Consider the following 13845-nt stretch of genomic DNA (forward strand, 5'->3'; position numbering starts at 1 on the left):
ACCAAGCATTCAATTTTTCAAATTTTAAGTATTATACAAAAAAACATTATCAAGATAATCAGGACCAGGCACAATTAAGAATCATTTAGGAAAATAAGGACTGGTTACACCTTATCTTACCTAACAGGATCAAAGAACCACTTTCGTATTTTGGTACCAAACGTGAAATCCTGGCAAACACCACCTGATCCCTTTCAGTGATTTGTAAGTTCCAGTGTCTTCATACGTGTATTATATAATCTGAACCTCACAATCCTTTAATGGGATACCACTACATCTCAATTTATAAATGAAAATAAAAAAACACACTCAAACATTCATTTGCCCTGAGTTAAATCTCAGGGCTTTTAATTCCAAGTCCAGTGCCCTCTGCATCAGAAGATAAAGGAAACAAATACATGTATCACTGTGACCATGAAATTTCAAATCACTATCAGCATTGAGAAAACCTTGGAAAAATTATTTTGAATATGCTGAAATTTATATACATCTTTCAAGAGTGAAAGACACCCAACAAAAGTCAGCCACAGAAGTGTTTCTTCCTTCCCCTCAAAATGTCCAAAACTTGACACTTCCCTAGCTTCCTCCTTCCCCTTAAACCAGCTGCTTTGTGACTATTCCCAAGCTACCCTTCATTTTCAATTGGCCCTAAGTGGATTCAGGACTGAAAGACAAGGAAATAAATGAAAAGGAAAATAATACTAACTTCAAATCATTTTAACACCTATACAGATAACACTAGATCCCAAGCACCAATTTCCACAGACAGCAGTTAAGTTCTAGCCTCTGTCCATTCATCTCACTCCTTCCTAACTTCATTTGATATGATAAAAGCCCTAGAAAACTTAAATGTCCCTTTTAATAGAGATTAAATTTATCCTGTATTTTATAAAAGAGATTCCTTTCGTATCTCCAGGTTTAACTTTGTCTTATATCACAGGATTATCTAAATAAGGACAGGAAAGGTAAAGAAGAAAAGAAAGAGAAGGCAAAATTTTTAGACTCTAATTTAACAATGAAATCTTAAAAAAAAAAAAATAGAGGCAGGTAGGGCATTCAAAATAGCTCTGGTAGAGTCTCAGGAGCAGAGTTTTTATTTTTTTGCCTTTTTTTTTTTTTTAATGAGACCATGTAGGCTGAGGGGAAAAAGGACACCGTGATTAACACAAGAAATGATAGGCATGAAAACATAAGCAAGGGAGCCAAGCTCGGGTGTTCCGTCCACCGCAATCCCCTAAAAAAAGCAGACGGATCAGGAAAGCAAATATGGCCAGAGTGTCACTATTGATTCCTCCCAGTATGAAATCACCCCAATACACTCTCAATTTCCTCCTGGATCTTATTTTATTCACACATTCCCAAGATTCCACTTCTCAGGGTAGCAGTTCTAACCAGGAAAGGCTTACAGTTAGAGAAGAATTTCAATTAGGCTTGTGAATTATAAGTGGAACAATTAAGAGAATTGTCTCATAGCAAACAGCATCACCAGGGCTCACAGGATCTGGTGTTAGATTCAAGGTGGATCTAGGGACTTCAGTGCACTTACATGGAATACAGATCTTCACCAGAGCTCTGCTATTAATGTGACTAATGTTTCTTTTTCTGCGTATCAAGGATATCTCAGCTTGCAATATACAACTGACTCTTGAACAACACAGGTTTGAATTATGTGGGTCCACTTACACACAGATTTTTTTCAATAATAAATACTTACAGTACAACACAATCTCCATTTGGTTGAACACACAGATGTGGAGGGACTGTGGATATGAAGGGTTGACTTAAAGTGGATTTTCAACTGGGCAGAGGGTGGGCATCCCAACTGCTGTGCTGTTTAAGTCAACTGTATAGCCCTTCAAGCATCAGAACTACTTTAAGAACTTTAATATTTTTAAAAAGTAGGCCAATTCAAGTGTTTTTCTTTTTAAATTTCAAATTCCTGAGACAGAAAATATGATTGATACAAAATAAATACTGTTTCATGCCAATACCAACAAAATGCAACTGTTATATTTTAGTCATTAATTCAGAAAAGCAACCATCACAGACCAATGAGCTAGGAAAGACAGCAAGTTCACACATTAGAAAAACACGGATGCATATGCAGGAGTGGCTACAAAAGTATGGACAGGGGAGATACCATACCTAATATGTTTCATTAGACAATGAAGGAAAGTGAAAATGATTCAGTCCTGTCCCACTCTTTGCAACCCCATGGACAATATAAGCCATGGAATTCTCCAGGCCAGAATACTGGAGTGGGTAGCCTTTCCCTTCTCCAGGGGATCTTCCCAACCCAGGGATTGAAACCACATCTCCCATATTGCAGGTGGATTCTTTACCAGTTGAGCCACAAGGGAAGCCCAAGAATACTGAAGTGAGTAGCCTATCCCTTCCCTGGTGGATCTTCCCAACCCAGGGATTGAACCCACATCCCCTGCATCACAGGCAGATTCTATACCAGCTGAGCCACCAGAGAAGCCCTGATACCGTCAGTCCCATCATCGGGAGAAAGAAACACCCATCCACGTGGAAGATGTATTCCTTATAGCCATGTAGAAGATGTCCTCCTTGTATTTCCACCTGGAGTTTTTAAAGTAACTTTTGAAAAAATATTGCTTTGGGGACTTCCATGGTGGTCCAGTGGCTGAAAATCTGCCTTCAAGGCAGGGAACGCGGGTTTGATCTCTGGTCAGGGAACTAAATCCCACGTGCCGCAGGGCAATGACTAGTGGTGATGGCTGCACAGCACTGTAAATGCACTGAACTGTACACTTTAAGTAGTGAATCCTATATGGCACGCATTTTACTTCATTTTTTTTTTCTTTTAGAAAAGGAAATCAGAACTTATGACTTCCCAGGCGGTGCAGTGGTAAAGAATCTGCCTGCCAATGCAGGAGACACAAGAGATGCGGGTTCTACCCCTGGGTCAGGAAGATGCCCTGGGGGAGGAAATGGAAACCCACTCCAGTATTCTTGCCTGAAAAAATTTCACAGAGGAGCTTGGTGGGCTACAGTCCATGGAATCACAAAGAGTCGGACACAACTGAGCGCGCGTGCACGCACACACACACGTAGAACTTACACTTCTGGCCATGAGGGAGTAACTGGGGTGGATCCTACAGAATGGAGGCATACTATTACAAAATTCTTACACTGCTTATGAAGTGACATTAAGTTGTTTGAAGGCAGACTATAAAAAATTAAAAATGAGTATTATAAACCCTAGGGCAAGCACTTCCCCCAAAACACACACACACACACACACACACACACATCCCATACAAGTATTACTAATAAGTCAACAGTAGCAACAAAAGAGAAATCTTAAAAATACACAATTAATCCAAAAGAAGAGAGGGAAATAAGGGGAAAAAAGAGAGAAAAGGAATAGAAGAAGAGAAAGGACAAATAGAAAACAAAGAGCAAGCAAGATGTATACATAAAACCAAGCATATAATTATGTTAAAATGCAAAAAGTCTAACCAAGCCAATTAAAAGGCAAATTGTCGTAGTAAGTAAAAAAGACTCAACCATAAGCCATCTACAAGAACCCTACTTTGAAACAGACATAGAGGTAGTGAAGGACAAAAACACATACCATGTAAACATTTAAGAAAATAAAGTTGGAGAATCTATGTTAACAGACTAAATGGATTTCAGACCAACAAACATTCCCAGTAATAAGCAAGGACATTTCAAAATGATAAGGGGATCAACCTACCAACTCTAAATGTGTGTGCCCTACTACTAAAGTTTCAAAATACATGAAACACAAATTGACAGAATTGCAAGGAAACATAGTAAAACCCACAATTACACCTGGCATGGTTAAAGATTTTAACACCTCTTTCAGTAACTGACAGAACAAGTATACAGAAAATCAGTATGGGTATACAGAGCTTAACACATCAACAAACTTGACACTTATAGAATATACCAGTCTACACACAGGAGAATACTCTTTTTTTTTTTCAAATGCATATGGAACATTAACCAAGATAAAGCCTATGGGAGAAAATGAAAGAAGTCGGTAAATTTAAAAGGACTGAATTCATACAAATCCTATTCCCTGAACAAAGCTACATTGCATCAAGAGTCAATAACAAAATGATATCCAGAGAATTCTCATTTAGAAATTAAAATACATCTAAGTAACCCATTCTTCCAATCACAATGGAAAGGATAAAAAAAATATATGGAACTGGGTGAAAATTAGTGCAATATTAGTAAGGGAAACTACTAGAATTAAATTTTTCTCAGAAAAAAATGTAAGCTTCTGTATTCAAAGCTAGAAAAAGAAGATAAAACTCAAAGTAGAATTAAAAAAACAAAGCCAAATATCAGTGAAATAGAGTTATTTGAAAAGATTAATAAAACTGACAGTCCTCTGGCTAAACAGTTCAAGGCAAAAAAAAAAAAAAAAGAGAGAGAGAGAAAACAAATTATCAGCATCAGGAATGAAAGAAAGAAGGGACATCCTTCCAAATCCTACAAACATTTAAAGCATAAAGAAGTGCTAATATTTATGAACCTTATGCCAACTGCCAACAAACTCAATAGCTTGGGTGAAATGGAGAAATCCCTTAGCAGACAAACTAACAAAACTCACTTGCTCACTTAAATAAAAAACCTGAACAGTCCTTTATCAGTTAAAGAAACTGGTAGTAAATAAAACCTTTCCACAAAAACTATGGCTTCACTGATGAATTCTACCAGACACCTAAGAAGAAATATACCAATTTCATAAACTCTTTCAGAAAATAGACATTTCTCATCCCCTTTTAGAAATCCAGTATTATTCTATGTGATGGGCTAGACTGTGTCCTCTCCCAAATCCATACATTGAAATCCTGACCCTCGGTACCTCAGAGTACTCCAGACTGTATCTGGAGGTTGGACATGAAAGAGGTAATTACAGTAAAGGTCGGTCATATATGCAGGACCTAAACCCACTATGACTGGTGTTCTTACCAAGATACAGACAACACACAGACCAAAGCACAACTGTGTGAAGACACAACAAGAGGTGGCCATCAGCAAGCCCACAGGGAAGAACCCAAATCTGACAACACCTCGGTCTTGAACTTCTAGCCTCTAAAACTGAGAAAGTAACTTTCTGCTTTTTAAGCCACCCAGTCTGTGATTATGTTTCAACAGCCCTAGAAACTAATAACCCTGATACCAAAACTTATATATAAATACATAAAGTAAATATATGTGTACATTATATGAAAACAACAGATCAATGTCACTCATAAATAAAAATGAGAAATATAGCTTTAAAAAATTCGTGTATGAAAATTGCTCAGTCATGTCCAACTCTTTGTGAGGCCATGGACTGCCAGGTTCCTCTGTCCATGGAACTCTCCAGGCTAGAACACTGGAGTGGGTAGACGTTCCTTCTCCAGGGGATCTTCCCAATCCAGGGATCAAACTCAGGTCTCCCACATTGCAGGTGGATTCTTTACTGTCTGATCTACCAGGGAAGCCAAAGAATACTGCAGTGGGCAGTCTAACCCTTCTCCAGCAGATCTTCCCAAACCAGGAATCGAACCAGGGTCTCCTGCATTGTGGGTGGATTCTTCACCCTCTGAGCCACCAGGGAAGATCCCAAAATAAGACATAAAATTCAAAAAGAAAGAAGTAAAACTATATTGATTTTCAGATGACATGACTGTCATCTTAGACAATCATATGGTTCTACCAAAAAACTGTTACAAGTAATAAGTGAACTTAACAATTAAAAAAAAAAGTCAATACACAAAAATAATTTGTATTTCTACGTATTAGCAACATTAGGAAACTGAAATTAACACAAGAGCATCAAAAACATGAGCCACTCAGGAGTAAGTTTAACAAAATATGCGCAAGATCCAAACATGGAGAACTATAAACTCTGCTAAGAGATGTTCAGGACCTAAATAACTGCAGAAACATATTATGTTTATGGCTCAAAGATTCAATATTGTTAAGATGTCAAATCTCCCCAAATTGAGTCCGAGATTCAAAGTAACCCAAATTAAAATCCTAGAAATCTTTTTTTTAAGAATTGGTAAGCTAAAATATATGTGGAAATGCAAACTTCCTAAATAACTAAAAATAGAGGAACAAAACTACACTATCTGATTTCAAGATTTACAACAATGATACAGAAATTAAGACTGTGGTATACACATAAAGATAAACACTTAGATCAATGGAACAGAATAAAGATTTCAGAAATAAACTTAAATATATTAATTTTTGAGAAATACTCCAAGAAAACTTAATGAAAAAAGATGGTCTTTTCAACAAATGGGTGCTTCAATAACTGGACATCTACAGTGGAGGGGGAAAATCTTCAAATCTTACCACAAACAGTATATACAAACTAACATAAAATGATTGTACCTAAGTACAAAAAAGCTATAGTTTCTAGAATATACAAGAAGATTTAGACAACAATTTCAGTAGAACATAAAAGTCACAGACCACAAAAGAAAAAAGTCCAATAAACTGGACTTAAATTTTAAACTTTTGCACTTCAAAAGACTGCTCAGAAAACTAAAAAGTAAACAATAGACTGGGAGAAAACATCACAATATACAGACTAACAAAAGACTTGCAGCCATAAGCCTTACAACTTAACACAAACATGAGAAATATAAGCGAGAGATTAGAAGACACACTGTGAAAGATATGCAAGTGGAAATAAGCACATGGAAGTATGCTCAACATCATCAGTCATTAAGAAAATGCAAATTATGACAATAAGATACTACTAAACATACCACTAGAATGACTGAAATTTGAAAGACTGAAAGCAGGCGTTGGCAAGAATGTGGAACTGAAACTCAAACATTGCTGGTAGAAATGCAAAATGATAGTCACTTTAGAAAACCATTCTGCAGTTTCTTATCACGTTAAACATACAGTTGGCCACACAACCCAAGAATACACTCCTATACATTTACCCAAGAGATGTGAAGATGGGTCTACACAGAAACCTGAATATGAATGTTTACAACAGCTTTCTTTACAATCACTGGAAACTTCAGAAACAAAGAAACTCAGTCTCTCTCAACAATGCATATATAAAGAAGTCATGTTATATACCTGGTGGCTCAGATGGTAAAGTGTCTGCCTGTAGTGCGGAAGACCAGGGTTCAATCCATGGGTTGGGAAGATCCCCTGGAGAAGGAAATGGCAACCCACTCCAGTACTCTTCCCTGGAAAATTCCATGGACTGAGGAGCCCGGTAGGCTACAGTCCATGAGGTCCCAAAGAGTCGGACATGACTGAGCAACTTCACTTTCACGTTATATCCATGTAATAGAATACTACTCAGAAGTTAAAAGAAGAAAATTAGTGAAACATTCATCATTATTAAGGGCTTCCCTGGTAGCTCAGCTGGTAAAAGAATCTGCCTGCAATGCAGGAGAACCCAGTTCAATCCCTGCATCGTTAAGATCCCCTGGAGAAGGGCATGGCAACAACCCACACCAGTATTCTTACCTGTAGAATCCCCATGGACAGAGGAGCCTGGCGGGCTACAGTCCATGGGGTCGCAGAGTCGGACACAACTGAGTGACTAAGCACACACAGCACAGCACTTACCATTACTAAATCTCAAAAACATTACTCCAAGTGAAAGAAGTCAGCCACAAAAGACTGCAGACTGAATGACTCTATTTACATAAAATCCTAGAAAAGGCAAAACTACATTGAAGGAAAACAGACTGCCAGGTTATCAGAGGTGAGAGAAGACTGAGTGCAAAGCTGTGGCACAGTAAACTCATGAGCGTGATGGAAACGTTCTGTACCTTAATTAGGGTGGTAACACAGATATATTCATTTGTCAGGCTCGCTGAACTATACACTTAAAACTGGTGACCTTTATTGCATGCAAATTCTATCTTAATAAGGTTGATTGTAAACAAAATCACTGGTCTCTGAAAGGCAAGGTAATATAGTGGTTAAGAACTTGAGCTTTGAGCCAAAACATCTGGATATAAACACTGTTACCACCATTATTAACTATATGAATTGAGACAAGTTACATAACCTCTCTGACCTTCACTTCCTCATCTATAAAACGGGAATTAGGGACTTTCTGCTGGTACAGTGGACAAGAATCTGCCTGCCAATGCAGGGGACATGGGTTCAGTTTCTGGTCTGAAGATTCTACATGCAGTGGAGAAACAAAAGCCCATGCACTACAACTACTGAACCTGTGTGCTACAATTACTGAAGCCTGTGCACTAAAACAAGTGAACTGCAATTAATTTTTTTCAATGGGAAGTATCTGCATCAAATAGTTGTTGTAAAGATTAAGTCATGTCAAACCTTTAGGATAGTGCCTGGCAAATAATAATAATTTATATTGGAACTCAGTCAGTAAAGAATCTGCCTGCAGTGCAGGAGACCCGGGTTCGATCCCTGGGTTGGGAAGGTCCCCTGGAGAAGGAAATGGCAACCCACTCCAGTATCCTTGCCTGGAAAATCTCAAGGACAGAGGAGCCTGGTGGGCTGCAGTCCATGGGGTCGCAAAGAGTCAGGCACGACTGAGCGACTAACACTTACTTACTTATATTGCAACACATATTATTATGTGGGCACCTCTAATAGATCAGTTGGTAAAGAATCCACCTGCAACGCAGGAGACTCCAGTTCAATTCCTGGGTCAGGAAGATCTTCTGGAGAAGGGATAGGCTACCCACTCCAGTATTCCTGGGCTTCCCTTGTGGCTCAGCTAGTAAAGAATCAGCCTGCAATGTGGGAGACCTGGGCTGGGAAGATCCCCTGGAGAAGGGAACAGCTACCCACTCCGGTATTCTGGCCTGGAGAATTCCATGGAATGTACAGTAGTGCATGGGGTCGCAAAGAGTGAGACACGACTGAGCGACTTTCACATTATTATTATGTATACCGAACCAACTGTTAGTACTTTTTAGTGAACTTGGCATTTATGAACTTTGAGTTTCAAGCATCTACATGAGCCTCTAACACAGTTATCTGAAATTTTCACTAAACCCATTTTGCTTCATTATCTCTATCTGAGCCAAAAGCCCATCCTTAAACTAAACTGAGGTCTCATACTCAGTAAGACATGGGCAACAGGTCTCATCTTTAGCGCTAAATATGATTAATAGGTAGTGGCTGCCCAGACTGCTATGTTGAGGACTGTGAGACAACATTTGAATTCCAAAAGAGTGCTTAACATCTGTCATGACACTAAGAGAAGCAGTGATGCTAGGGTGTGATATTATAATTATGTGATTAAAAGTTTTTCTTCACATAATCGTGAACTCCTTCAGGACAGTCTGTTATTAACAGTTTGACACAAGAGGCTGTCTGTCACATTTATTAAACAGTAGATGGACTTAACATAGATTCAACCTACATCTGATCAGGCAAAGTAAATTTTCCCATAAGGGCTTACTGCTGCTGCTGCTGCTAAGTCGCTTCAGTCGTGTCCGACTCTGTGCGACCCCACAGATAGCAGCCCACCAGGCTCTGCTGTCCCTGGGATTCTCCAGGCAAGAACACTGGAGTGGGTTGCCATTGCCTTCTCCATTGTGTGAAAGTGAAAAGTGAAAGTGAAGTCACTCAGTCATGTCCGACTTGTAGCGACCCCATGGACTGCAGCCTACCAAGCTCCTCCATCCATGGGATTTTCTAGGCAAGAGTACTGGAGTGGGATGCCATTGCCTTCTCTGAAGGGCTTACTATCGACTTAAAAATACTTATTTCTGCTACAACTTAGAGAATATCTGGGACTTAAAGAGGTAGAAAAGGTCATTTCAGGGAGCTGGAAAGGCTAACACAGAGACAGTCATAATGTGACAGTGTAAAAGAAAGATATTGTCTTCCAAACAGAGGATAGACTCATAATTTAACAGACCATGTCAGAAAATTTTGAAAAGTAAGGCAACACAGACTTCCTTTAAATGTCAGAGACTCATCCAACTTCAAGCTATATATACCACTCTCTACTGTACTACAGACTCTTCATCTATAAAACCAGAATTTACAACTTGATGGTACTTTCAATCCTTTGAAAGAATTATTAAAGTCAAAACTATAAATCCCTAAAATGTCCATCAATTCTACAATAAGATATAAGCTTACTTTGAAATATAAGTAAGGAGAGACCAATACATGTTACTGACAATTCAGCATTTGACTTTAAATCAACTGTTCTCAAACAGGGTGAAAGGACAAGTCATTATCACCAAGGGAGCTTTTGCAAACTACACTGCCCACTCCAGCCCTCAATTCTGTTAAGTCCTCTTAGGATGTGGGCAGATAGACAGGCAAGGGGAAGGAGTAAGAATAAAAACACGTGTCTCCTGGACTTCCCTGGTGGTCCAGTGGTTAAGACTCTGAGCTTCCACTGCAGAGACCTCAGGTTGGATTCCTGGTCAGAGAAATTCCGCATGCCACAGGGTGTGGTCAAAAGAAAAAAAGAGTTATCTCCTGTGATTATGAAACAGCTGTTTTCCTCCAATCCACCACATTTAAGAACCATGAGGCTAAATGCATATAATTGATCTTATAGATCTGAAATTTTAAAATTCCATAAAAGAAAGCACTAAACTGAGAATCGGGAGATGTGAGTTGTAATTTTGTTTCTGAACAGTCCAATCTGAAACAGTTACTTAACTTCTCTCTACCTCTATGAGAATACAATTATATTAGCATTACATTAAAATTGGAAGTTCTATACAACTTAACAGTTGTTCTAGGATAAAATGAAACATGAAACATAAACATCTTTAAAATGTGAATGAGGAATTATTATCATTATTCAAACGTAAGCCTCATTAAGATGTAATAGCTTAGAATAATTTGGACTGGTTCACAGTTTAACCTTGAAGCGACAAGACCAACCACCCAGGGCCAATTAGAAATGAAAAGGATTCCTTGGGCTTTGCCCAGTGCTTTATCTTCCTACCCTAAACACTTGGCCAAATCAAATCTAGCTTGAGACTCAGGAAAATTGATTCCCATTAATGAATTCTTCTGAAAAGTCAACCTCACCAGCAAGAGACCAAGGACTATCACATTCTTAGAAAGTGAAATATTCAGAATTTTTAACTAAAGACTCTCACTGGACACTTCCACTTAGAATATAAAAGAAAACAAACAAACAAAAAAACCTAAGCAACATGGTTAAGATTCAGAGACTGGATTTAAATATTTTTTTTTAAGTTAGGTGACAGACTAACAAAAATTTTAATAATTTTACCCCTAAAAAATAAAAATTAGTGCCAGTGGCTTATATTCCCCTATCCCTCTCCAATTCTCTATAAAATGGCTTACAGTAAGTATAATAAGTAAGTATAAGTGCATACAGTGCCTGGCAGACAGTGAGTGTCAAATATCTGTTGGATGAATGATGAATTCCCTTCTTTCACCTTGTATTTTAGTGCACCTACATGGATGCTAGCAAGTTTGTTTCCTTTAATCTACTTATAAGTGAAATGGAAATGGTGGCCAAAAAGACAAGTTCTAAAAATCCTCACTTTTGTTTCATTACTTTCTACTTTTATCACATTGCATTCTCTACCAGGTACAAACACTTAGACCTAAACATAAACTGCTTAAGTTATTTATTTAAAAAAAATTACAATTCTAGTCCAGCTTCAGTGAAAAATGAATCAATTCTCAATCCAGAATAATGTATGACAAAAGCAAAAATATAAAGCCATTTTCACTGCAAGAACTAGAAACTGTAATCAATAACTTTCTTATACTCCCAACTTCTAGCCCTACTGTATTTAATGACAACTTACCATCTGCAACCCTGAAGTGAATCAACTTACTCTCTAATGATAGTGTAAGCCAATTTCCCGTATCACTAATACACTAAGTCTGTCAACAATTTCCTCCAGAAGAAAAGCACAAGATCCTACCAGTTCGCACTCAGCTAACAGCAATTCCTTTCTTCTAATCTTACCATCTGAATTGGACAAAACCCAGTGAAAACTCAAAACACTCTCAAGCAAGACAATCAACTCCATCTTTCACTTAATATGAATAAGCCCCTTATGCCAAATGTCATAACTGAGTACTGCTGTATACTATCCACGATGACACGTCTAACTCCAAGCGTTTCTCAAATCAGAAGTTCTAAAAAACTCTGATGCGTTAACACAAGTGCCAAGTGCAGTGCAATTACATCTGACCCACGGATGGTATTTAAAAATGTGCCCCCCCCCCCCTTTCAAGACATTCAACTGAGAGGTGCAATTTTTTTGCGAACAGACTTTCTTGACTACAGGAGCCTCAACAGCAGATTTAAAAGTAAATGACCTAGCCTTTGAAGTAGGAGGCGATATTTACACGTACACACAACGGATATTTACCTCAGAGCACACACGACGGATATTTACAGCAAATACTACTTCTCCTTAAAACAGCCATACCCATGTTTAGAGTACCATCTACCACACTTTCAATAAACAAACTGTGACCAACAACTCCCTCCCTCAGCATACCAGGAAGCTTAATTCTCTCCTTTTACAAGTTTAATTCACCTCCAAGAGCAATGCGGACTGACAGGGTACCTAATTCACCAGACGGCCAGAAAATTCAAGGCCCAACCTCCGTGCCCACCTTTTCCCTTTTATGCACAGCCACTTATTTGACCTTCCATCTCGCCCTCTTATTTATTATTGCCTAAACTCCCTTCACATCTCCCCCGCAACACTGTCCTCTCTAGTACCCTCACCCTGCGTCGGGATGCCAACATTTCCCCATCCCACCCCACCAACCCCTGCAAACGCTCGAATCCCTCTGCAGACACCGCTACAGCGCCCTACAGACCGCCCTCACCCCGGAGCCCAACAGCCCCAACAGCAGAAACTCCTAATGCAGAGACTTGGGGGGTGGGGGGGGGGGGGGACTGCTGGAGGCTGCTCGTCCAACCCACCAGACGAAGTCGTTGCTTTTGTCCTCGTAGGAGTTGATGAGCCCGTTGCACAAGGGGGCGAGCGGAGGTCGCTTCCTGCTGCCGCTGCTTAGGCTGGAACTGCTCCCTCCTACGCCGGCGCTGGGCCTGGCCGCGCAGCTGAGCCGGGACAGGCCCGCGGACACCGCCCCGCCGCCGCTCCCGCCGCCGCTGCCGGACACCGCGGCCGCCACCAGCACAGGCCGCGCCGGGCCCCCGAGACCGCCGGAGCCCGCGGCCTGGGCCGCCCCGCCGGACCCCAGCGCCGCCGCCGAAGCCGCTACGGAAGGGGGCGACGGGGAAGAGGATAAGGACGAGGAGGCGGAAGTCACCGAGGAGGCCGCAGAGGAGCCCGGGCTGGTGCCGGCGGAGCCCGATCCGGCCTGGCGGCTCCCAGACATCGTGACTCCCTCCCCTCCGGCTGGGAGCTCGGAGGAGAGGGACCGCGACCGCGACCGCGACCCGCCGCCGCCGCCGCCGCCGCCGCCGCCTCCCTCCCCTCTGCCTTCAGTGCATCCTGAGGACGCGCGCCGCGTCGGGAGGTGGGGCTGAGGAACAATAAAGTTGATTTTTGTAAAGGCAAAACCACACAGCAGCGTCCGACGGGAGGGGGCGGAGGGAACTATTAAAGCAAAGCAGGAACCACTGCCGCTCTCGGGACCGCCGCCGCCGCGATCGCCGCAGCAACCAACCCGAGCGCGCCGTGGGCCGGCCGTGCGCGCGCGCGAGCGGCGGAAGGGGCGGGAGCGGCGGGGGATACAACTTCAGACGCGGCCCGGGCGGCGCTCAGACGCGCCGAGCGCGCCCTGGGAGACGGCGGCGGCCTAGCAACGACACCGCCCTACTGGAGAGCCGGTTTTCTTTCGTAACGTGCCCGAGGGTAGGGCCGTGTGAGGGAACGAAAGGGC

At 41.1% G+C, this 13845-nt stretch overlaps 1 protein-coding gene across 6 annotated transcripts in view; it reads right to left on the reverse strand.

Annotated features, from left to right (window-relative positions):
• COP1 (COP1 E3 ubiquitin ligase) overlaps window positions 1–13610 on the reverse strand; it is a 224807-nt gene extending 211197 nt beyond the window's left edge. For 2 of the 6 annotated variants that reach the window (XM_070768482.1, XM_070768484.1), the window contains exon 1: window positions 12920–13606. In XM_070768482.1, coding sequence (XP_070624583.1) covers window positions 12920–13338 — 419 coding nt within the window. In that variant the 5' untranslated portion in view covers window positions 13339–13606. Of the gene's footprint in view, window positions 1–12919 lie in introns of all 6 variants that reach the window. The other 4 variants (XM_070768481.1, XM_070768485.1, XM_070768483.1 and 1 more) reach the window with 3 other exon arrangements.
• Window positions 13611–13845: the final 235 nt, after the last annotated feature.

Source organism: Bos indicus, chromosome 16, assembly GCF_029378745.1.
Source record: "Bos indicus isolate NIAB-ARS_2022 breed Sahiwal x Tharparkar chromosome 16, NIAB-ARS_B.indTharparkar_mat_pri_1.0, whole genome shotgun sequence".
Classification (NCBI taxonomy): Eukaryota; Metazoa; Chordata; class Mammalia; order Artiodactyla; family Bovidae; genus Bos; species Bos indicus.